This window comes from Nipponia nippon, unplaced genomic scaffold, assembly GCF_047370975.1.
Source record: "Nipponia nippon isolate SJK-2023a ecotype South Korea unplaced genomic scaffold, ASM4737097v1 scaffold_9, whole genome shotgun sequence".
NCBI lineage: Eukaryota > Metazoa > Chordata > Aves > Pelecaniformes > Threskiornithidae > Nipponia > Nipponia nippon.
This window is the reverse complement of record NW_028262413.1, coordinates 28,451,033-28,477,801: the sequence shown is the minus strand read 5'-3', so window position 1 is coordinate 28,477,801 and position 26,769 is coordinate 28,451,033. Positions and strand designations below refer to the sequence as shown.

The 26,769-nt window shown below is 39.0% G+C and overlaps 1 protein-coding gene across 10 annotated transcripts in view; it reads right to left on the bottom strand.

Moving 5' to 3' along the window:
* Positions 1-26,769, bottom strand: part of PEAK1 (pseudopodium enriched atypical kinase 1) — a 123,632-nt gene that overhangs the window by 20,913 nt on the left and 75,950 nt on the right. For 9 of the 10 annotated variants that reach the window (XM_087743813.1, XM_087743812.1, XM_087743811.1 and 6 more), the window contains 3 exons: positions 17,269-20,544; positions 8,186-8,302; positions 6,083-6,279 (listed from right to left, as the gene is read on the bottom strand). In XM_087743813.1, coding sequence (XP_087599939.1) covers positions 6,083-6,279; positions 8,186-8,302; positions 17,269-20,432 — 3,478 coding nt within the window. In that variant the 5' untranslated portion in view covers positions 20,433-20,544. The remainder of the gene's footprint in view (positions 1-6,082; positions 6,280-8,185; positions 8,303-17,268; positions 20,545-26,769) is intronic. The other variant, XM_087743819.1, reaches the window with a different exon arrangement.

Here is a 26,769-nt window from a genome sequence, read left to right as displayed (position 1 = left end):
TCAAGTATTCTCAGCTGAGGAAAATGAGTTTGTAAAACATGTCATATTACAGTACAGTTTCTCCCCACAAGAACAAGTTTTCCATATTGAAATCTATCCATCTGTATTATGTGTTTGAAAAGCTTCATATCTGGACTGTTTTTATGCCGAGTTCTTAATTCTGTACATTTCTTTCATGCCCATTGGGCCAGTCTTTCCAGCAGCTTTCCCCAAGCGTGGCGTGATACTGCGTGTTCCACATTCTTTTAAATTCATTGTCTAGCAAGAAAAAGGTTGTCTTAAATTTTGTCCCTGTCAAAGGCACAAGAATGTTCTTTTGCATACAAGCTGGCAGAGCATTTGCTTCTTTTTCTTGCCTATCATTTCCTTCTCCCCTTGCATGCTTAAACCCCATCATTTCCTTACCTACAACACAGACTCTCCAACATTACGAGGTTCAGCCTGAGCTACACTCTTGGGAGGCAAAAGAAAAGGAGGGACGGGCACAATACTAGGCTGCCACTTACAGAGATCTTTGAAGTGGCTTCCAAGACTGTTCAAAGACAGAAAAAAATTAACTCTTTATAGACAGCAGCTTTCTAGAGAGCTTTAAGTAATTCTACAGTTCAATAACATCTTCCATTATAGAATCTCACTACACTATTGAAATATTAATACTGCGGACACCACACAAAGGTCTGAAACTCTAAATCAGCCCTAAAAAAAGGCATTTAAATTTTATTTTTCCAGGTAACTGATTTATCATCAGACTTTGCATTGCAACCTGTTTATCTTAGCTCATGAAACTATCTGAGCTCAGCTTTAATTTGAATTTACATTCCATAAGCATGTTTTTGTTAATGACATGCATAATTATTGTTTAGATTTCTTGATAGTCCATCTATCTTTCTTTTTTTACTTAGACCAGATCAGCAGTATACATTGTCAAGAAATTTCACAACTGTGAAGGAAAAGGCTTCTTTAATTGGGAAAACAACTAATGGTGAATTAGGCAAGCCAAGTGGGTGACACGCTGCATGCTTCTATCGTTCTTTGAACAGAACTATTCCTGAGACATATACTGCTCTACAATACATAACATATGTTAGTCCAATACACCAGTGACAGCAGGCTGCTTCTGTACTTTCTCCAAACTCATTTTACTCTTGACATGGTAATCTATCCTACATTCTCCTTTATTCTTGAAAGCATTTTTCTGATTATATGCCATTACCATCTCTCATCCAAGGATAATGTTCCTTGTGGGAAGACGTGAATTAGAAAACAGAGCTGAAAACAATACTTCAGTATTCACAGTAGTAACTAGGCTATTGCCGTGATTACTAACTCTGTTCTCAGTTTTAGTGACCATTATAGTACTCCTTAATCCCTAAGCTCCTAGTGCAGGGATCCAGATGAACGAACAGGACCCAAAGGGCTAAAATGGCCAAAATGACTCTCACCTCTGCCATTCACCCACTATCAGTTTGACAAAGATTCCACGTTTTGTATTGCCAAGAACAGCAAAAATAAATAACCGTGTATGTACAACATGGGTAACCAATCTTCCAAGACCACATCTATCAAAGCCCCAACAGAACTAGAACCAAAACTGTGGACTCTCTACAGTGGAGACCAGCGAGAAAGAGGAATTTCGAGCGGCTCTTATGTGTCTGCAGGAAACCCACCATAAGATAGGGCTGGGCTGATCACACGGCTGGATCTTGGAGAGGTCCAACAGCGCTGGCTTTGGCAGCCTCTGCTGACCTGTTTCTCCCCACAGCCAGGAATGAAGCCAGATGTCCCAGTAATTCTCATGTCAGTACATCCCCATTTCATGTTACAAAATCCAGTTATAACGCCCGATTAAAGCATTCACTTAAGTAAAATCCACCAGTTGGCCACCTCTACTGTACAAATTCCCCCTCTCTACCCTTGTCCTAGTACTTTTTTCCTGCCCTTGTACTTGGATATTGATCATCCTTTGCAATCTGCATTTTTAATGTAATACAGAGCCTGGAAAAGATTTCTCTGTATAAGCAGCAGATCAATTATACTGATCTTTAATACCAGTACAAAAGATATCACTCCTTAAACTCTTACCCTGACTGATAAAAATAACCAAACCATGAAAAAACCCACAAATGTGTAAAAGTATCTTCCAGCCACTGCAGAAGCAAGCAGCGTACTTCACAGTCCCAATTCCAACAAACCCAGTACACGTACAACACTATTCTAAAAATTATTCAGTACACAGAATTACACGAACACGATCATTAATCCTGTATTATGCTCAGTTGTTTACACATTTATCCTTAATTTAATAGATAAAAATCTTACCAGAATGATAATATAACAGGAAAAATAGCTAACATTTGTTAAGTAACATTCATGCTGCACCTCCAGTTTCTCACCAACAGTTTGAGACTCTGCACAGAACGATAGTAAGATGGGCTGCAGGTACCAGGTAAATAAAAACTTCAGATGCAACAGCTTGTCTGCCTTGGTGACTTGTCAGGTCTTGCTGCCCATCCTCCATTACACCATGTAAAAGAAATTACCTGTACTAATTATATATTATACAAAATGCATCAGACTGATACTATAATCACTGTCTGTCACTGCACTGTCAGTTTTAGTCAACAATGACTTCATTACCTTATTTATAGCCTGGCTAAAGCACACTGCCCTGGTGTAACTTACTGACTGAGGCAATACATAAAACTTACTAGAAACTTACTTAGCCTCTTTTTTTCACCTTTTGTTCGGGTGTAAGGAGAAAAATAGCTGATAATAAAATAACCTATTCTTTTTTTAAGTGCTAGAAATACTATCCTGAGTATATAGAGAATATCTTAATCTACTTACAGCGATGCAAATTCAATCAACTCAATTTCCCTAACAAATTCAAAGGTAGAAAAATTCAAAGATTTGTAAAGGAAAGGATTTTAATCATCTAGTCTATTGTCTTCCTTATCATAAGCTACAGGGCTTACCTGAATTAAGTTCTGTTAGAATAGGGGCGCACCTTAAAAAAGAAACATCGAGGCCTTACCTTACACATCTGAACATTTGTTTCTGCATCTAGATTCAACTGGCGGCCACTGGATTTTGTTAAATCTGTTGATTGTTGATCCTAAAGGTATCCCTCATCACAGTTCTGCTCACCACATGAGCATCCACACCATGATCAAGCCAGACTGTTTCTTTGATAAGCTAAACAGATTCAGCTTCTTGAATTAGTCATTATAAAGTGCCTGTCACAATACTAGGCATTTTCAAAGCTTTTCTTTAGAGCCTATACAATTTTTTTTTAAACATTCTTCTTAAACTGTGGTCACCAGGGCTTGACTATGGCCATGGCAGTTGCAGGGTAAAAATGAGATATACATAACCTCTCTACTCCTATTGAAGTTTTCTCCTGTTTATACACCCAGGAACATACTGGGCTCCTTTAGCCTATCATCATGGTTCCACCTCAGGTTTCCTAAAAGCCCTAAGTCTTTTACGTTGTATCTGATTCCCAGAGGAGAATCCTGTATCTTGTAAGGCTTGCCTGCTTTTTTTTTTAATTTCTAGATGTTTGGTTTCACATGTTAGATGAACTAACAAATACAGCCCATATTTTACACGTGAGCTGTTCTCAAATTCTGCATCTGCAATTTGATTCCTGACAAATACTTGCTGGCACACTTGCAGTTTTTGGGGGCGGAACCGTAAACTGATGATGGAACAACTCCTGTGGGAGCAGGGGAAGGCCAAACCCAAATATATTTGGGGGCAGTACCTGATACAAACTACTACCTGGCTACAATGAAAATTTACCAAAGCTTGCCATTATTTCTGTTCATAAAATTTCATGTGACATGTCACAACTGAAGATTAGATATTTATCAAAGGACATAATATTACCTACTTTTCAATAAAAAACATAGAATATGTATTAGATTAGGATTTAAAAAGTGACTGTTGTGCATTATGCTGCAAATTGCGATGTTCACATGATACATTTTACAAACTACAAACTGTAGTATGCAGCTCTAAAAAGGTAACTGTAGATACAATTGCAGTTGAAGCAAGAATCAAATGTGATGTAGCTTGATTATATACATATTCTCATGTTATCCTTTCTTTCAGTTACACACATCAATATTTGCTAATTCTACAAAATATATCATTTTGCTGCTTAGGTGATGTAAGATGTGAAAACAAGAAGGAATTATTCTATATCCCTACCTAGTAATCCCTTGATAGCTATCTGAATTAGAAAGTGAGGTTGCTTGAATAAATCAGAAAAAAGTTTGAACAGCAGCCAGAAAACTCAGTGCCATTTAGGGTAGCATTGCTTTTAACAGCAAGCAGCAAGCTTGCCAAGCCAGACCAAGTCAAGCCTAAAAGTTAATTTAACTCATTCATCCCTAAAATTTACTTTGTTAACAGCAAATCTGAAAGTGAAAGGTTGTCCAGGACCACGTCCAGTTGGGTTTTGTGTATCTCCACAGATGGAGACTCTTCTCTGGGCAACCTGTTCCAGTGTTTAATGGCATTTTATTGCATTTCCCATGAATTTACTACTCCCAGTTTGTGAGATCCTGTGGGAAGGACAGAAATCTATGGACAGAAGGACAGCTAACTCTGTACGATGAAGCAGTTGCCATCAGGTGTAGCATCTTGCATAACAAAATCGAGCTAAATTGAGTAAAGATTTAAACAGAAGATTCACAATATCGTTACTTTGGCTATGAAATGCAAGTAATCCCTTCATTGTATGAGCACTCGGGCTAGAAAAATAGCAATCTCACCATGAGGAATAAGTGATATTTCATACATTAAATGATACCTTAGCTTCATCCTTTTGTATGTCAGTCTGGTTAGGAACATGGGCTAACCATGCTATAAAATAGTTTTGATGTAGCAGTAGATCTACTGCCTGAATTCTATCTGTAATGTAGCTATGTCCTAAATACAGAAAATATATAGATACATAGAGATATATATGTATATCTCAATTAACTGAAAATAATTCATTAGATCTTTGAATAATTCACCAGAAAAATGTAAGTCTTAGTTTTCCTCCTTGAAGTTAGAATTTCTTGGTAGATGTTAGTATCACTCTTGGGCAGGATATTTTTCCTCTTTATGCTTTATAAACAATACCTAATTAATATTTCATTAGCAGAACACTAATAAGTTCACCACTAATTCACATTTAAGCAAAAAAATGCAACAATGTCACCAAATGTCTAAGGAATGTATGCACCTGAGGATTTAAAATTTAGTCCTTGATCCCTCAAACCTGTGTGGACATGCCAAACCCCTGTACTTGCAAGCCATCTCAATTCAGCCAGTTTCCTCTTGTCCAAATGCCAAACAAGTTGGTATTCTTACAGGATTGGAGCATTACTGAAAAACACGTATGCAGATGTTCTTGAACATAAATAAATGAGATTTTTGTTCTTCTAGAAAATCTGGCTGTAGGTATTTCTAAATTCGCAGTACTTCAAATCAAAATGCTTTAGGAAATTAGACTGATAATATTGATACTATGTCTCGGAAGATGCTTATTTGTCTTGCTCACTTATCTTCCAGAGAAGCCCTGCATCCATGCATCTTTTTAATGAGAGTCAGGAATTCAGTGATAGTTGAACAGACTGTGCAGTACCTTCGGGACATTCATATCTTAAACTTTTCCTGAAGGAGCAAAAGTAAACTCTCAGACTAGGATAAGAAAGGTTTTAGTCAACAAGAGATGACTACAATGCTCTGTATTTTAAACCTCTTTGATAAGAATTCCTCCAAATAGATAAAACAATGTGTCTTTTAAAAGTGTTTGAGATGTTTATCATTAAGGGCGATTAAAAGATAGTTTTAAACTCATAGGAAAGTAAACCTTTGAGTTTGTTGGATCTTAACTTTCTTGGTTGTGTATGTCAGAATGAGACAACATAATTTTATTTTCTATAAATTAATATTAAAAAGTTTGTCTTTAAAAACTAACCTTATGAAAGCATACTGAGCTGTTCAGAAGACAACGTTCTTCACCGCCTGGAAAGGTATCCAAAATCTGATCTATTTAAATTTTCTTCTATGAGAATACACTTACCTAAATTGCTGTATGTAGCACTGCAAGGATTTAAGTCAGGAGAATTTGAAGCTTCTTCCTTTTCTTCCTCCCCTTGTGGGACACGGATCGATGATACTGGTATGACCGAGGCACTGCCGCCATTGTCCTGCTTCACAAACACGGCTCTAGGAACACGAGGGGACAAATCCTCCAGTGTCGTATCATCGGGCACTTGACTGAAACAAACAAAACAAAATCACCTGGAGACCAAAGCTGGGTACTAGATCCTACTGGCAAAATACCAGATTAGGCATTAGATATCTTCAGGAAAGGGAATGAACTGGTAAAGAAATACGCTCCTTTCGCCCTCCTTTTTTTAAGAACGACTTTCTGCAATATTTCTTTTCCTTAATAAGGAGAAACAACTTTTGACTGAAATAGTAACATGTAGTAGTTCATGCCTTTCATACAAAAGGGATAATAAAGTGTTTTACAGCGGACTACAGTCAACATATGTATGCTTATATATGCAGGCATGATTCTGCATGAAATGTGTAGGACTCACAGGACAGCAGCCTAGAGTTTAAGGTGCTTTTTACCAATCCGAACAATTTTGCCTTAATCAAAGATACCAAGGTATAGCAAGGGGGCTGTTAACTCTTGATAAAGGCATAAAACTTTGATGATACATTTTCACATACTGGGAGGAGTTTGGGAACTGACACTTTGGGAAACAGACCAGTAGCTCATCTAAGCCAGTAATCTGTTTCCCATATAAAATTCTCCAGGATTAAAATCCATCTGCATTAGGCCAATTGCAAAAGGCCACGAAGACATTCCTCTGTGCTTGCTCTTAGCTATGAAGTTTTAATCAAACTGTGATGACTTATAGCACAAAACTGGGAAAATCATGGATTCAATCGGTTTCCATGGATATACTTATTGCAGTATGATTTAAGAATTATGTGTTTTATATATATATATATATTCAGGTTTATTCAAAAAGCCCCATTGAAAACATAGCAGCAATTATCAACAATATGCCACATAAAACATGTCAGAGCAAAATTAGTTCTGTGCCTTTATGCTCTCTCACTCACAGAAACAAATACTCATTATAGGCCAAATCTCAAGAGCGTATGTCCTATTCCCTAGTTGTCATTATTAGAGCCTGATCAAATAGAACAGCAAGAGTTTTAAGTACTTGCGACTTCCATCAGGGATAGGAGTAACACACTTCCTTCAAAAGATGATCACCACATCATTTATCTGTACAGGTATTTAATTTTTGTGGTAAAGATTTAAAACTTAACTTCTGATGAACAGAAACAAAAATTGTACATTTTTAAATAGGCAGAGCAGCTGAGTTTCTGTAATACAAATCCTTATAGCGGAAAGAGAGATTATATCCTGAAAGAGTTAACATAAATTATAGGCATACGTCTCTCTATGCCAAAGCCAAAATACCGAAAATCATGATACACAATCTTCTAGCAATCCCAGACTACAAAGATTAAAACATGCCAATACTTTGCATAACACAAGACCCCATGTACGGTGCAGCGCGCACATGCTGTTTCTACTCAGACTCATGAATTCTAACTGCAGGCTGATACAAACAAAACTCATTAGAACTTGTTAGTAAAAGAGAAAAAATGGCAGAAGTTCAAGAAGATGTAATCTTTAATCAGCATAAAATTTTTTTGTTCATTTTTAGTACCATGCATAGGAATGGTGCAAAGAACATTCCATGTGCCATAAATATATCCACATTAAAGAGTTAACCTAATATAATTTCAGAGTAAAGCACACATAAAATTAAAGCAGTAACAAGGCTCTCAAGATGATGAGAAATTAAACTGAAGACTGGTAATTGCTGCAAATCATATACATACCTGCATTCCTCAATGACAAGGTTTTCTTTAAGAAATAGGTTCTAATAGCTTTACAGTTCTGTCATTGCCACAAACCAGGAATTACCGTATCTCAAAGTAATTTTTTAGTATTGATTGGTGAGGTACAGAACATACTCATTCTCCAAACCAGACACATGCAAGCACATACACTAAACCTAAGCTCAGAAGCATTTTGCCAAAGTAAACCAACAGCTAGAAAGGAAGAAAGAAAAAAATACCAACTCACCCACTGTACTCACTCACACAATTCCCCATTAAAGGAAATTCTTTCAGGGCCTTCTTGAGTCTTTTAATCATGTCTTGAAACTCTGGCGAGCCATTGATTCCACAGTGTTCTGATGTGCTACAAGTTGTGCAAGCTGTAAGCAACAGGGCTGAACTCTGCACAGAGTGATACACCTACTGCACCTTAATGTTTACCTTAGGGGGTTGGTCCCAGGGACTTGCCAAAGCACCCCAGGAAACCAGTTAGTTACCGCCCTGCCTTCTTAACTCTTCCACTGCCTTCGTGGATGAAATACAGTTCACAGTCTACTACATCACTGTTTTGGTATGACAACTATGGTCTTAGTCATATTAATTAGTTAAGGAAAAGCAGGTTCAAATTTCAAGAGGAGTTTTAAGAACTTAGACTAACCTGCTGTTAAAAGTGAGTATCTCAAATCTGTATTCCAACCACTGTTAGTGTCTGAATCGAATACATTTTAAATCACAGCAATTAGATGTCAGGCTATGAAATCAGTAGGGAAATGCTTCCCTGTAGCTTAACAGTAAAGACTGAGAGACCAAGCATACATACGCAGTGCAGTGACTCAACGAGCAAAATGCCAACCCGTAATCAGTGCCGACAGAACAGGCAGGGAGCAAAAGGGAAAACCATCCTCACTCGGTGAGCTACAACAACCAAATTCCCAATTGCTTTTGTTTCATGAAATAGTCTAAACAGTTAAAACCACTAGTTTTCGAGAAAAGTAGAGCAGCTGATAAACAAGCAGTTGGCTGAGATTAGAACCATCAAAGCCTGGTAACTTTGTATCTGCTGGTTGATAGCAAGTGATACTTAAAGCTATCTCCTTATTTGGGATATTTACAGATATTTTGCCAGGATGGATTCTTTGATGCCTTGCATAAGAGCACATATTTAGCTTTTACCATAGTGGGCGCAGCCTCCTCTGTCCAAGCCTTTTTCTTTTCCCTTTTTTATTTCAAAAACAAGCTTCATAGGAAATGAATTACCTTCGAGAACTCTGCTCCTCGGGCACACGTAGCTGAAACTAAACAACTATTCAGTTAATGGAAGGAGCAGCCTTCCGCACACAGAGAACACATTTGTTTTCCTAAGAAGCTGAGATCATGTGCAGCAAAAAAACTTGCCATAAAAATTACTGTCCTTCAGATAACGTGCCAGTGAATTCACATACTTGTTATTCACATGGGCACAAGCTCAAAAGTGTTTCTTTCTGCAGGGGCAAATGCCCCTAACTCAGGCTCTCCTCCTTCACACAGTTTTTGGGGGATAGTCAAAACTTGCCTTGGTCTTTTGGGAACAGTAAGAATCCAGAAAGCAGGCACACATAGTGTGTTAATTTTTGTAAGGACAGTGGAATCACAGCTATTGCGTGACGTGTATTTTCCTCTATTCAGAGCACGCCTTCTCAATGTGAGTGACTAATAAACAGCAACGAATATGAGGGAGATAAAGTGGAATGCTTATAAGAAGTGATTCTGAGAGTGCATTCCTGAATTAGGGTCAGAACTAGAGGTCAAGCTGGGGGACTACAGCTCTGTGTAAGACAGCACATAAATCCAAGTGGCAGAAATTAGTGACAGAAACAGAGAAAAGCTGATGTGGCCTTAGACCCAGCTGAGACTCTGATCTTCTCCCTAAGTGGACATTAGCAAAGCAATAATCAATGGTAGTCGTACAGTTTGAGATGAGAGCGCCTGACATGGAAGATGACTTAGTTTTACACCAAAAAAAAAAAAAAAAATTTGCGGAACTTGTAGATATATTTAGTTTCAAAGAGACCGCTGTGAGATCCCCTCAGGCCCTACACCGTTAGGCTAATAAAGCTAATATAAAGCCTAAGTTGACTGAATAATGCTTGAGGAAAAATGCAGAGAGGTTAATGGCTTGAGGGTGGTCAAAGGCCACCTTACACAGGAACTTCCGCTCAGAACACAGACAACTTTATTTCTGCAAAACACTGAGCAAAGATGATCAGCGCCCACATTTCAGAGTACATTATGGGTACAGAAAACCCATTCCAGTGGCTGGCACAGTTCAGTTCCTCATCACCGCCATTAGCCAGCAATAGTCACTTAAGAGGAAAATGAAAGAAGCTTCTCAACTAACAATCTGAAATAACTAAGCCATAAAGCTTATTCCTAATCCTTATTATTTAGAAGTTGGCTTAATCCTAAAGAATGAGAATTTATATCCCCCCCCCTTTTTTTTTTTAAAATCTTGTGTAATGCGATGTTTGCACGGATAATGGGAATACATTTGATAAGCCAGTAAAGACATCCTGCTAAGCTCTTTAGTGTCAATGAAACTTAATGGCAATGAGTTCCACAGATTAACTGTGCATTACTAAAAAAAAAAAAAAAAACCAAAAAACAAACAAAACTCACAACATTTTTCTTTCTCCATTTTTAGTTCTCGGTCTTTCCATTTTACAGACTGTATTAAAGGAGTTAAGAACAACAATACATGATTTACCATTTCTTAATCTATATTTATAAAATATGGTAAGATCCCTTCTACTTGGTTCTTTAATGGTCCTCAGTGTTTACAAATCTTCACATAAAATGTTACCAAACTTTTTGCATAATGAACGTGCATAATTTCCAATTCTGTTAACATAGAGATATTCTAGAGAAAAATCTCACAATTTTTTTTCATTGATGAAACAGGGTAAAATAGATGGTTAATGCTGTTAAAAGCATTGTTGAGCACTGCTGCGTAAGGTGAATAAACCTTGCTGATATCTAGAAAAAAGCAAGGCAAGATAGATTTGGGGAGAAGGGGGAGCTCATAGTTCCACCTGAACTTGTTAGGTGAGAATTTCTCCCATTTCGGTAGACTTGCTCAAGCAAGAATTTTCTTTTCAGCAATAACATCCTTCAATTCTCCTCACCAATTTATGCAAGCTACACTTAAAAGGTTTTGGATTCAGGTGAGAACCTTACCTTAGGTCTTACACAAGTGGTCCTGTAAACTGGGAAGGACTTTGTTTTAAACAGAGCCCTACTGTGATTTAAAAGATTTTGTTCTCTTCTCAAGTAGTTTCTGAAGCAGCTGTGGAATCTGCGGGATTGGATCAATGACAATGAGAAAGTGGAATGTGGCAGTGGTGGTTATTCCTGCCTGTCTCTGGATGTGATCCTGATCGTAATATATGACTACATTTTTGAAGAACAATGATTCCAGTTGTTTTTACTGAGTAATCTGTTACAACATTCATATTCCTCTAGAAATACAGAGAGCTCGGAGTAATTTCATGGCTCCTGTTCCACTGAATCAAGAAAGCCTACACGTAAGCTCTATTCCCTTCGCTGTTCAGGTTCTCAATCCAGACCACAGATGACAGGCACTGTGGCACACCTCTAGCCCCAGTCACCTACATTTTTTCCTTAAATAACAGTTAGTGGCATAACAGAAATTACTAAAAAACCCACTGAAGAGGTAACCCATTTGGGGCCTTTAAGTCTTGGTGCTCTAAATCACCTCACTGGAATTATCTTCCTCCCTTGCTTGTGCATGGAAATTCGATGTCTAACTCAGATTCTTGAAATCACATTTGGCTTACTGTAATTTAAAGCAAACAGCGCGAACAGTCAACAACCTCAAGGCAATCAGCACAACAAAAAGCATTTGAGGATCACTTATACTACTGAAATGCTTCCGCAGCAGGCAGGAACCATGGAAGTCTTTGGCCAATTTTCTAAAAGATTCCCTCCCATCTGTCACTGACATTGGTCTTAATTTCAGGAGCAGCAATCTGGCTGGAAGTTACTCAGGGTGAACTATTTGTACAATGAATGTGGCACTGGGGTAAGATCTGAAGGACAACAAGGCATTTCCAAGAGCTTTCATATCTATGTCCTCTGATAAGTATAGAGCCCATGAAAGTGGCCAGTGAAATGCCCAGGGGCTATTTTCACAAAAAATAGCCTTAAAAGAACCCCAATTGCTGATGTAGTGTGCAACTGCAATGGAGAAGCATGTTTTTTAAGAAAAAAACAGATCTTTAAAACTTGTATATATATACACACACACACTCTAAGCATTTCACTCCTTTTGGAAGCAAGACAAAACAAGAGCAAGCAAGACATTGGCCAAGAGGGCCAATGGCATCCTGGCCTGTATCAGGAACAGTGTGGCCAGCAGGACCAGGGAGGTGATAGTGCCCCTGTACTCAGCACTGGTGAGGCCGCACCTCGAGTACTGTGTTCAGTTTTGGGCCCCTAACTCCAAGAAGGACATCGAGGTGCTGGAGCGTGTCCAGAGAAGGGCAACGAAGGTGATGAAGGGTCTGGAGCACAAGTCTTAGGAGGAGCGGCTGAGGGAGCTGGGGTTGTTTAGCCTGGAGAAGAGGAGGCTGAGGGGAGACCTTATTGCTCTCTACAACTACCTGAAAGGAGGCTGTAGCGAGGTGGGGGTCGGTCTCTTCTCCCTAGTAATGAGGGATACGACGAGAGGAAATGGCCTCAAGCTGCGCCAGGGAAAGTTTGGGTTGGATATTAGGAAAAACTTCTTCACCGAAAGGGTAGTCAGGCATTGGAACAGGCTGCCGAGGGAAGTGGTTGAGTCCCCATCCCTGGAGGTATTTAAAAGAAGGGTAGATGCGGTGCTCGAGGACATGGTATAGATGGACTTGGCAGTGTTAGGTTAACGGTTGGACTTGATGATCTTAAGGGTCTTTTCCATCCTTGACAATTCTATGATTCTATAAGAGGATAGCGATCTTCTGTAGCTATGGAACAACAGAACTCATATCTATCGATTTCTAGCCTGGTTTCAAATCCTTTTGACAAAGTTAACATCATTTTAGGAATTAGATTGGTAATCCCAACCTTAGCTATGAAGAAATGCTTTCTTACCTAAACCAAAATAGAATGAATATACACTTCACTACTTGAAGGAAGTATTTCAGTAAACATACAGTTTTATCTTTAGTTCATCCAAGTCTGGCCCAAAGATCCTATAAAGGAAAGTTATGGCTGACTTGTAGCTATCAAAGGAAACTATTCAGTTTAATACATAACTGAAATGGAAACGGCTGCGCACAAATCAGGTGTACCTTGATTTACAAAGGCACTGCCATCTAAAACAGCGCTGAATGAGGTTTTAGTTCAGCTCTGATGTGGTTTATGAAGATAGGAAAGGAAGAATCAGAAGGCTGTGCTGCAGTTTTCTTTTAGGAAAGGTCTCGATGTAAAAAGCTGCTACTGGGTATAAGCAGTGATCTCTCAATGAAGGAGAAGAGAATCCTTTATCCTGTGAAACTCCAATAGCAACAGTCTGATCCGCTAGATAACAAAGACTTTGAAGAATCTTGTTTTTAAACCTCTGTGTGGATTCCACACTGGGCTGTACCACCTTCATCAGCTACAATGACTTAGGCCAGAAATATCATATTATCTTTTTTAGAGGTCAATTTTAGGTTTTGCCTGAGAACAACTGCTGCATCATGTACGACAGGTGTTCTAAGAACACCTGATTTTCATTCCAATTAATGCTAAAGCTGATGTGACTGGTGATTTTTAGCAAAAATTAATCCATCTACAAATTTTTGGTAAATTTAATACATTAGTATTTGCTAGCTCCTTTTGAACCATCATATGTGCATCCTGGCACCAAACAGAAAGAAACAATCACATGGATAAAACAACACCAAGTTCTTTTGTATAACAGAGAGAGAGTTTCCAGCTTTCCAAGGAACTGAGTATTTTGAAAGTGCTGTTCAAAGGGAAAAACTGACCTTTCTAGTGATAAATTGAAATACATTCAGCCCTATTTTGTGGTTATGTTATCAATCTTTAGCAGCTATGCTACATTGCAAAGTAAGGAAATATTGTATCTTAATTTAATTTGCTTTCAAGACACATCCCGTCCCCGTCCCCATCCCCTCCCCGTAATCTGACATTTTTAAACCTTATCTTATTTTCCAGGTCATCAATTTGGTTTTTCAGTGAGCTTACTTTTGTTGGCATTCTCAGTTAGAGAAGTGTCACGTTCATTGATTGCTATCTACGTCTTCTGTTTTCCACTAAGCCTCTGCAAGCTTAACTGAAGATTTTAAACATCTTTTCCGTGCACATATTTTAGCCTGAATTAACACTAAGCTCTTAGTAATGCCTGAAGAGTTAACACAAAACAAGTATAGTATCTCCTCTGTTACATCTCCTGCTTGTGGAAAAACGGAAGTTGACAATCCTGATTCTCACCTACTGGGATATTAAAAACAAAAGCCAAACCCCTTAAACAAAAAAAATTAACTTCATTTTTTGGCACTATAAGGCTTCACTTGGTCTCTTTAACAATATTAAAAATTAAGTAAACAACCCAAATAACTTAAGGCATCAAATTGCATCAAGGTAACTGCATATAATAACTGAAGGATAAAGATATCTACTGTCCTGTGTTCCCACAATGTATTTCTCCATGTCTCAGTGTATTTTCTTTGAAATTTGTAGAAACTATAGAACAGTATTGTTAGAAAGAAGAAATTCCAATTCTAACATTTGGAAATTTCCAATTTTCACCTAGGAAAATTGTGCGATTCGGTTTTAGCCAATATCATCATGCAGAAAAATAGAGTAAGCGTACTTTTTGGAATAAGTGAATAGGGCAGGACAGAATGACCAACTGCCTTCAATAGTAAGGGCAGAAGGTATTTTGGTAATAGTGCAAAAACATAAAACGTTGTGACAGCACCATCTCTAGGGTAGTCTAAGAACAAGTGCCAACTCTGACCGCAGCCATTAGCCTGTTATTGCCCTCTTACCACCGAGATAAGCAGATGCTCCTTCCTGACTGGTCCCCCTGTCAGATCAGCCCATTGATCCGGCTGGAAAAGAACTGCAAAGTTATTTTTCCCTTGGATCACTTCCCCAGCCTGGCTCACCACAGGTGACCACATGAACTCTCTTGCCAGCACAACAGCAGGGCACTAAGGAGGCGGGAGAAAGGGACTCTCCTGGTGGCAATGTATTCGGTAATGCTGCTAAAAAAATGTTGGTACAACCTCATTTTTTTCTAGGTTCCCCTGGAGATAACAGAAAAAATGGGTTCCTCTAAAGGGAGGTTGAGAGCACAAACTTCTCCAATTCTTTGACTTGCTCTCTAAAGCTGCCTACTTCTCATTTAATTTAGGGTAAGTCTAGAGAGACTAGACTCCTATCAAGGGTTATTCTAGCCCTGGGTATATTCACCACTGTCTTCAGCCTTATGCTGTAACATGCACTGTAAATAGAGGGACACCCCCTTTTGTCATCGCCCACACCCCTGTGTTATTGTGCTACTGTACATCTTGCAGAGATGCTGAATGCTTAGAGCTCCTACTGACTTTAACAGTTTGTGAAAGTGCTTAATGTTTCTGAAACTCACACCCACAATTTGTAATGGGATTTTTTTAAACCCTATTTGTTAATTTATTTTTTTTTTTAAATAAAATTCTTGACCCTGAGATTGCAGTTCATCCAAGTCTGCAGAAACAGACAGTACACTAAGGTTTTGGAAACCATCCTGTCTTGTATTTGGAGCAACTACTTCAAATGTAAATCTACAAAAACCAGCTTTACATCATACTATGATAAACCCTGTCAACACCTTACATTACAAAACCCAAACCTGTCCAAGTCTGACAAAAGGCAAACAGTCTGAAAAGTAGTCCTGATCTTCATGAGAATGCTGTATCAGCACTCCCAAGGTGTGATACAGAAGTCATTTAATTACACTTAGCGCAAATGGTCACTCTTGGTTAGCGTAAGACGTAGTTATTTTACTTTAAGGCAAGCAGCAATCACTTTACAGTAAACTCAAACTATGCTCACACTGAGATTTCTATTAGTTTAAGTCAACTTTAAAACCATTTTCACTAAAAATCACTGCGACTTTCTTGTACAGACAACAGAGAAAGAAAAACAAAGAACACTGCCATGACACACTTTCTGAGGCTCACACATAGCTCAAACTTTACAAAATTTTTAATGTCCTACCACTGGGTTATTGTTACAAAGAATTAAATAATGCAAGTTTGAAGCTATTTTGGAATTGGTTTGTATAATAGCATTGGAAGACATTCTAATACATCGACAGCTGTGGTCTGTACTGAGGGAAATGCATACTACGCCCATGTGACTGACTGCAACAAAGGACTCCAGCCCTCTTAGGTTATGCACTGTCATGAGCTGTAGCAACTCGGTGGTATGTTGAAAACAATGCATATCTGGAAATAAACACAGTTCTTTGTGTTCAGGGACAACCAAGAAAATGTGTACCCTTGATAAGGGAACAAACAGACCTTTAAACCAACAGACAAACCTAAAACGTTTAACTACCATGAACTTTCAGGAGTATAATAAATATCTACTGGCCAAATACTTTCACAGAAATTGAAACAACAAATAATTTTAGTAAATTCTGAGGTAAAAAAAATTAAAAATGAAATCACTGAACAAAACTGTCAGACAGAAATAGAGCAACCAGCTCTACTTAATCCAGTACTGTTAGGGGACAAGGTATATTCATCGCTAAAGGCCTTGCAAAATGGAGACAGATTATTTTATAGATAATTTAATTCTATTATTACTTTTTTTACATCGTTTATTTTGGGAGTGCTGCAGTGATGTTGCAGTGTAGCATCAAGTTAATTAGCATCTCTTGTATTCTTGAGTATGTGAGATAAAGTTAGCACACCACCTTTTATGAGTCACAGATCTTTTAATTTCTATTATACTTTTCAATAGTTGCCTTCTATTTCTGCAGAGGAATTCTTTACTTTCCTATAACATAAGAACACTTTCTTAAACCAGAAATTCAGGAAAATGTATCTGATTCAATGTAACATGGCTGTTGTGACATTTTAGTGAATCTGCAACACAAACTCCAAATATTAGGTACTGTTTCTAGTATTTTTTTTATCCTTTCTGATATCCAATACGCTTTAAGTTACCTAAATTAAATATGCTTTGAAAAAATTACACTTAATGTAATAGAACTCCTTAATTTCTTCCCTTTTCAGCAGTATATACAGGACAGATCACAACTGAATAAGTGACTAAAAAAGATGAGCAGATTACCTGGGGATTTTCTTGGGAATCTGAGGTGGTGATGAATGGCTCGCTATTTTCTGTTCAGAGCTCTCTGGAGACTTTTCCTGCATTTCTCCTTTGTCTTTTGCTAGTGCACTTGCGATAGCAGACTCCGCTCCGCTCTTGTGTTGATAGTCAGACTTTGGTTCAGCTTCTGCTGGTTCACATCTATACATGAAAACAATCGATGGCTTCTCGCTGGAGTCTGACTTTGCCTCACTGAACCAGTGATGACGTTGAACTGGAGGAGGGGGGAGCATATGTATAACAGTTCCATCAAGACCCACCAACTTTCCTTTCTCTCTTTCTTTCTCTTTGTCTTCCTCATCATCAGTTTTCCTGCGGCGGAAGAAGCTCTTAAACGATATCCAGCGTTTGGGTTTCGCATCAGCAGCTCGGCGACCTTCGGAATGAAGGATTGACTCAGCCTCTGTCGACCTGGTGGGACTGTTTGGTTTGGTCCAATTGCTGAAATGTCTTTGCAACAAGTTACTTGCATGATAGGGTGAAGAAGTGGACCGTGGAGGAGGAAATGGCGGTGCTTGCTCTGTTTTGGGACTTGTGGTATTTGGGGTGGCTCTCATTGGCTTTGGAGAGTGAGTGGCAACTTGCTGTGAAGGTGACTCTTTCTGCATTTTAATGGCAGTGTTTTCGACCACCTTGGGTGACTCTGTTTCAGACTGTGACGTAAACAGAGATTTGGGGCGTACCAGGGTGTTTTTAGTAGCATCTGCATCAGGGGGTAAGGAATACAGTTCTTGTACGCTACAAGACTTGGGTCCAGACTGAGGTGTTTCTGGAGGAGACTGAGGAGGCTGGATAGAAGCCACAATCTGCGAAAGCACCGTGCTTGCATTCTCTCTACCGCTGCTGCTGCCAACGGAAGCCTCTGGTGTTACATCTATTTTTGCTGCAGGCTCTTGTGTTGTCTTTTGAACTCTCAATGGGGAGCTGTGGTCAGAACTATGACTTCTCTGTGGTGATATCTGACTTTTACTGAGACAGCTATTAAACTCTTGGACCTTCTGAGCCACAGAACCCAGCCTGCATTCAGAGCTATTAGTCACCCCCTTCACTTGGGAAAATTCAGTGGGTTTACTTCCTATGGCTTCAGTCATTTTGCTTTCCGTTTCTATTTCTTCATATGTGTGGCTTATTACACTAGTAGTTTTATCTTTGATGGATAGTTCTCCGCTGGTCCCTAGAAAACTTTTATAGATAGCCAGGTTATCATATGCATTTGGATTGATTACAATAGGAACTTTAATAGCATTTTTGGAACTCTTAGCGTAAGTGGGCTCATCATGAATGATAATAGGAAAAGGTGGCATGCCAGCATTATTGTAGCTGTTGAATTTTATCTCAGATAAATTGGGAGACTTAACCGGGATAGTTTTTGAAGAAATGTTTGTAGCTGTGGGTGAAGTAGGAGCTGACTTGTGGCTTGTCTTCCTGGGAGGAACAGAAGGTCCTGAGCTGTTAGCAATTAACTCCACCTTAGGTATCTTCTGTCTTGGACTAGTACTAGAAGTCCACACTTCTTGATATCTGATTGCACTGGATTTTTTCAGATTAGTATTTACTCGTACAGGCGACGCTGCAGAGGATGTAATAGGTGTGCCTGGAGTTACTGGTGAGCTTGGGCTAGATGATGTATTTCTGGTTTCTGAGGTTTCAGTCTGATTCTCCTTACATTCATTGGTCATGGCAGCTGATACATCTACTATGGTATATGGCTTGCAAACTGGTTGTTCCATATTCACCACCCTGTAAGGTTTAGCTTGCTCTTCTACAGGCACCAAATTTATAGTTACAGCTTGACCAGCAACATCTGAAGAACTTTTATTCTCTTGCTTATCAGTCTGCACAGCAATTTTGCCATCCTTCTCTTCCAGTCGAAGCGCAAGGACTGCCTTGTGAGTTTCTGGACTTTTCGGAACATTTCTGGGAGCTTTTGACACATCCTTCACTTGCTGATTATCACAAAGGCTTTCATATTCTGGTTCAATCAATTTGAGGTCCTGAGGAGTACTAGGAGATAAGCCTCCATTACAGAGCTTCTGTGAAGAACTGCTGGTTGTTCCAGAACGAGACTCTTCTGTCAAAGAAGAATCGGGAGATGTAGAATCAGAAGACACCATGCTCTGCATGCTCTCTTGCCCATAAAGAATCACAGTCTCTTCCCCATAACCATTTAAAATTTCATCGTAACTGTCGTCATAATCTACTGCACAGATCCGCTGGAGAGACTTGTTTCTAAGGGGCACAGTATTCCATTTTTTGTCAACACAGAACTGAACAGGAGATAGGGTGTTAGCTCTAAAATTAGCAAAGCGAGGTTGGCCCCTCATACGAATTTCCATTGCTAGCAACTCTTCATCACTTTCATCCCAGCTCTCATGCTCTTCTTGCATGCTGCCAAAAAACGTGTCATCCTCACTCTCATCTCCACTAGAGAACTCTGGATAACAGAAACGTCCACCTTCATTACTTATTACTTCAGTGCTTCCACTCAGAATAACGTGCTTACTGTGTGAATCCTTCATTCCACCCATCATGCAGCTTGGAGGGATCTTTCTTTCTAATGATCTTTTATAACAATTATTTATCCTTCCCAAGAAGGTTTCTCTTGAGTTCATTTCATTTCCAGTTAGCTGAGGTGTGGTATCCAAACCCGCAATCTCCTTCAAAACTTCTGTCAGTCCATTATTATTGTTATTTGGTATCTTACCTACACCATCATTGTTGCCATAAGGCCTGTGAACATGGCTATAACCTTCAATTTCATCTTCATTATTATTGTTCAGTGGTTTTTTGTTCAAGACAGCTTTGTTTCGGTTCCAACCTGCAGGCACCGATTTATTCTCGCAATGATCCGGCGTGCTGGTTTCGCCACATACACCCTGCCCATCTACTACCATCATGGTGGGTTTCACAGCTATAGTGGGTTTCTTTGCCACAGGTGGTCGGAAGTTTCCTGTGTTTCTCCCACGATGGCTGTTACTTTGGTTTGCATTGGTTTTCAGATTTCCATGTGAGAGGGGTTTTTTTTCAGATACTGGGGGTAATTGATGCAAGCTTTTGGGCTTGAAGCAGTTCTTACATTCACCAGGTTTCCAGACGTGCTCAGTGAAAGTGTTGCAAGCAGACATTTTCCCAGAGCTTTGCGCTTGATGCCGTGCTGTTCAGTGCATGGTAAGAATTTCATCCATATGTTTCCACTCTGTTCACTTCGTAAGGCTAGTGTTTTGAGCAGTGATCATTCTGAAACACAAAAGAGAATGAGAAGGAGAACAGGGGAAAAAAATAGGTTGATCTTACTTCTTCTACAGTACAAATGACTCTGAATAAGCAAGTAGCCTTTTGCTGATGCCTTAGCTCTTTTTACATAAATTTACAAAACTATAACTGAAATGCAAAAAAAGTTGCAAATATCATTCTTCTCATACATAAAGAATTAAAACCTTGGCAGCTAAGCTCTGTATTACTGAAAGCAGAGAGAGAGAGAGAGAGAGAGAAGTGGCAATGACTGAGACTTTAGAATAGTTCTCTTGACTAGTTCAGGACCATTGACCTTTAATTTTGCCCAATAAAACAAATGCTAGGAAGAGGATATAAAAGCAAAGATTAGTGCACATTGCTTTCAACATAACTAAAACATGAGACAGGAAAGTAAGAGTATGGTTACTCTCCTAAATGCAACTGAGATCATTTGTTTTAGCTTCGAATGTGAATGAGCTCAGCTTAAGTGACAAAATATGTTCAACCAATTCCAAACTCTGCCATTTTAGCGCTTTTTTCATCAGAGTCTACTTATAACTGGACAGGTATTTGGTTTGAAGAGACAGGCTGGACTGCAATCTTGAAAAAGTCAGATAAAAATACTGGGGAAATCTTTCTAGAAGTCACTGTTTCTTCTCCTTTAGCTTACAATAGTGGCAAACAAGCCATTCTTATATCCTCAAAACAAAGCTATGGATTTTTAGTCCCTGATTTGTTTCACATGTAGCTCTTCTACCTCCCTCCCCTGATATAACAATTGAAAAAGAATTGAAAGTCTTTTTCAAAGTGAGTCTTTTTATTTCCTGAAACGATCAGCCTTGAGTAAAAACCAAATATGAATCTGCTGTGCTTTAAAGTCATTGGAGTATCCAGGATTTGAGAGTTTCATGAGTTAATGCCTGAAGATTTTAAGCCTTCCAAGCCAAATCCACAAGTCTGGTCTCTTCGTCACTGTTGCATAACTCAAATTGTTGGAGACATTTTACGGAGGTGAAAGAATCTGTATGCCCACTGCTACTTCTGTAAACACAGGCATTGAAAATCAGTAATTTCCTATTCTTACAGGCTTCGGATGAAAATATACGTGCTGATCACATAGGTACACTGGAAGGGTATTGATAAACCCATTCAGTTAAAGATGCAGCTCTCTGTAGAGCCTGTGGTTAGTAACTCAGCAGCAGGATGGCTGTGCTGGAATTCACCACGGGCACAACTGGTTTCCATCAGGGTAGCAAACAATAGAAAGCATTAGCAAAGCTGACACTTGTATGAATTTGTCAGTCTCCTCACGCACTGCTCTGTGTTTTGGCAAAGGGCTGTCCTATGCTGGAAAACTCTGATATAGCAATCCTGTTCCAACACCAGATGGGGCTGAAGTCTAACTGTATTAGAGCATCTTCAGACACATTGTGGTACCAGGGCTATCATATTTCATATGCTGACTAAATATGTTTCCAGACAAAGCTTTTTGCCAAAAAGTCGGTGCCAAAAGCTTTCTCTGTATGACCTAAGAGATAGATAGTCTGCCAGATAGAGATCTGCCCAAACTTTCAGCCTTTGTTTTATATATACAGAGTAAAATGCCTTTGCATTTTTTTTGATCTCTGCCAAGATTTGTTGCTTCAACATTTTGCAAGCCTATATATTGTAAGCAGAAAAATTATATTAAGAAATAATTCTCCTAAAATCAGAGGAAGCAAGCACACATACTAGAATTTTATACCCTGGTGAGCTACTTCCTTTCATGTATTTAACAAATAAAAGGAGTAAAGTTACACTAATGGGAATCTAAACTAAATGTTTTCTTGAAAAATATATTTCTCTGCTACATTAAACCTCTGAACAAACAACTTAAACAAAAGGGTTAGTGCATACGCGTGTGGTTTTTAAGATTTAACTGGGTGATATTATTTCTCCAAAACCGCATGAACTGCACTTGCTCTAGAATCCTATCACAAAGCAGACAGCTTTATGGCGTTCCAGGCTAAGCACTTTCTGCTAATAATGTTGGGGTAGAAATGAGAAAGCACTCTTTTGCACACCTCCATCTCACTACATTTTTATGTTTCACCACAGGCTGTACTCCCTCTCATTTGCTCAGATACACTGATACTAATCAGTTTCCCTCTAACCCAAATGAGTGCTACACTCAACATATGAATGTGAACTCCGGGAAGCTTAGCAGAACCACAACACAATGCTCCAGTCGGAGTAAAAACTACGGCAAGGTCATAGCTCTGTGCAGACATACATCCCACATCCCAGGAGTACCACCTGCAGCAGTTTGGCTTAAAAATAAAATACACGTTGACACGTCTGTGTAAATGCAGACATGTAACTTGTACACAGAGAATACCTAAGAAATGTACAGATATTTTAGATCTTTTGCACTCCAATACCTAATGGAAATGGTTTAAACACAACCACGCTCTCTAATGCGATTTTTGACGCAGTCTCCGAAACAGACAAGAGCCACTGACTTCTCAGGTTTATAAACTACAGCTGGGTTTCCAATTGACTTCAGCACGCGCAGGATGAGCAGTTCCTGTCGCGTGCTTTGACGCTGCCTGCAGCTGTAACAAAGAGGAAATACGCACCTTCAAACAAGAGGAAATGTATGTTAACAAAAGAATTCCAACATTGTGCTCCTTCTATACTTAAAATCAGAAGCACTCCTGTGCTATTTCAAATTAAATTCATACTGACCTTTATATGTCTAAACAAGTATTTGCATTCTGACAAAAATTCAGACAGTTTCTTCATTGCTGTACAACTAAAAGCAATTTTTCTGATGTTTTCCTCTCCCTTTTAAGAAAATACATTTACTGTTTCAACTACAGATTCCCTATTATGAGTGATAATTACAGTGAGAGTGATTATGAGTGATAACAGAAATGAAATCTTCTTTCAGTATTAAAAAAATGTAAAACATTCTTCACGTGTTCAGGCCATCACTTCCATTGCTGTTAACAGCAGCTGCAACTTGGTAGGGGGCAGCAGAGTCCACGGAAGGTAAGGAAAACGCACACAAATAGAGCAAGAAAATAATATCCTGACATTGTTCGTTTCTCGGTTCTTACCCTACTCCTCAAAACAAAGAAGGCCAACGAGACCAGATCTCTTAAGCTGCTATAGTGATCAGGTGTCTTTTCTTCCGTAACTTCCCTGCTTCCATGACGGCCCATTTAACTGCTAAGGAACAGGAATGTGGACGCTGCAGGGCTCCTGGCTCTTCTGACGTGAGTAGTTCAGATGACAGAACTTACTTGAAGATATTCAATCTCCACAAAATCAAGGCAATAACAACCTTACATGTTAAATACAAACCAGCATTAGGCTTCTAAAGAAAGCGTTAACAGTAAATATGTAATGTCAACATTGTGCACTTCATCCCTCTAGCTCAACACCTTTTATGTAAGTTGATAAACATAACTATTCACAATTTATACACGGAAACACTGCAGTGCAGTGACGCTAAGTAGCTAAAATTCACCAAGTGAGTCACAGTGACAGGAACAAGCACAGACAGACAAGTTCTGCTCCCAATATGCTGCAGCCAGCAGATCGTGATACTTCATTCACTAAATGGTTGAGTCAGCACAGATAGTTTATCAGCTTTAAAGGCCAAATCACTCTTTGTGTAAATGAGACTAATGCTCCTCATTTCAGCAGATACACAACTGCACACAGGAGGGCTCAGTTTGGCCCTGTTAACTTGATATCAAACAAACAGAAACACACAAGCGTATTTCACTTTCCAGGTCAGAGGGAGAAGATGACAGATTCAGAGTTGCAGTGCAGAGATGAAGTAATCAGCTGAGATATCCTCACGTTAGGAAACTGAACCTTGCGTAGAAATGCAGAAGTATTTTTGTGGCTCTTACTTGTGGACATAGTCTTTGCTGAGTGCACAAAGATAGTAATAAACATGCATTTCAGGCATATTCCCTTTGTTCTAAGTAATTTCAGGCTGGCGGGTCTCCCTTAGATGCATGTTGGCTGAATCACAATGAGGGCCTTCTCCAGTAATACTTTATACTAACATAATCCAATTAAAAGGAACTTAATTGGTGTGCAACATTCCCTACAATTTCAACATTTTAAAAATGAATAGTCTCAGTAAGTACCAGATGGTGACATGCACTAATTAATCAGGCCTGCTCAATGAATGAGCATATTAAAATGAATGCACCTATTAGATGTGTTTTCAATGCTGTATGCTGCAGAAAAACTCCCCTTAAATGAATGCCTGCTATATTACTGAGCAATATGCACAAGTGTGCATTTCATCATTTGTAATTGTAACGCTATCACTCTCTGATCTCTCCTTAGATCACTAGATACTTGGTACAGATTTCCTTTTGTTTGTCCTCCTCCAGGGAAAAGGCTTTAGCATTGCTATCCGTGAAAACAGGCCTGCAATTTTTATGCTGCAGAATAAATTGCATTGATCAGCTTTACCATCAGACAACAGTCCAATAAATTGCTACTGAACCACCCACGAACCTCTCACGATTGGCAGGCATGTCCTCAGACTGACAAACTCAGCAACGGGAATCCAGCCTAGCTTTGCTATATAGGAGCGCCCAAACACCACAAAACCACTACGGCTTTGTGGCTTTGTCTGAAGCACTTATAGGGATCCAGACAGTCACTGATCACCATAAACAACAGTGTAAGTCTGACATAACAAGAATGAAGTGATGGTTATTCTTTGCCAGTATCTGATTTCCCTTCTTTTAAACTTTAATATAATTGTAAACATTTTAAGAAACTTTTTGGAAAAACTGAAATGCTCCAGCTTCACACATACTGTCCTGCTTGGGTGGCAATGGGCTGTGGAAACGCTCCATCTCCCAGAAGGTGTCAAGACTTTCTGACTCGGGGCCAGTGAACCACCTAGCACAGACAACCGGGGCCACAAACAAATGTGACATGTGCTAATTAGTTTTTCTTCTCCTTCATGCCATAAAAAAAACTTCTTAAATTTTACATCATTTGTCCAACTTCAGAGGAAAGCAAAACCCCAAGTGAAGCTAACTGCAACATCTGTTAGATACATGAAATACAACACAGAGAAGAACTTCACAGCCAGAGAAGTCATGGTCCCAATTTGAAGGCATGTTGAGAAACACACTGGTTTACATGCAGCACCCGGAAGCACCATGCTTTGCATACTCTTGCAGCATGTATTAATGAAATGTAAATCGGGGGGCGGGGGGAGAAAAAAGGATGCCATATAGTAGCACAGCAGAGTTTAGAAATAAAAGCTGAAGTATCAATATTAAAAAATGTGAGTAGCGCGCTCACAGCACTACTGTGCTGTGAATGAGCATTTTATAATATAGATTTTTGTAGAGAGGAACAGTGACTCACGATTTGATGAAATATCAAGAAATAGACCCCGACTCTTAAGTGTGATGCCCAGTTCAGTCACGGCACTTACTTCACATGAGATATGGCAGGAAAAAATGTGAAACTAAATAATCGCAAACGGCATTATGGACTGCCACAATTCTATTCCCAAAGTGGACTAATATTCACCAAATATCGGATCATTGTCGTAACAAGCCAGAACTGTGACTATGGCAGATAGCACAGGTGGACATTTCCATAAACGCTAGACATTGTAATTTCTGTTAAAAAAGAAAAGTTCTATCTTGTTGCAGATATTTTTTTCTTTTTTTCCTTCCAGTCAGAACCGAGTGCCCTGGTAACTGTCCAAGGCCATAAGATGACAGCTCTGCAGAAAATGCAATGAATCTTCAGTGGATATTAAGGAGGCAATGACCTAGACTAAAAGGTTGCCAACTTACTTTAGAACCACTCTTCAGCACCATGCTGCTGAGAGATAAGGGGCATGACGGATGGAAAGGACAACCGAATCACTTCTACCTGAAGTACTGAAATAAACCTCTAGTTGAAACGTTGCTGCAAGACAGTATGAAACCATCAGGAAAACAACTTCAAACTATTTCTGTTTTTAACCTCCCATGCTGTATTTTCTCTTTCATTTAAAGAGAGTTTAAATTACATAAATATTTCATAAAACTAAGTGAGTGAAGGAAACCCTGTAATGTTTTTTCTACCTAAAACCTGTAAGAATAAAACATGATAGAAATAACCAACGAACTGGAGCAAAATTCTGCCTAGGGCTAGACAATTGGTAATGCTTCAGAAGAAAACAGGCATTTCTTTACAATTTAC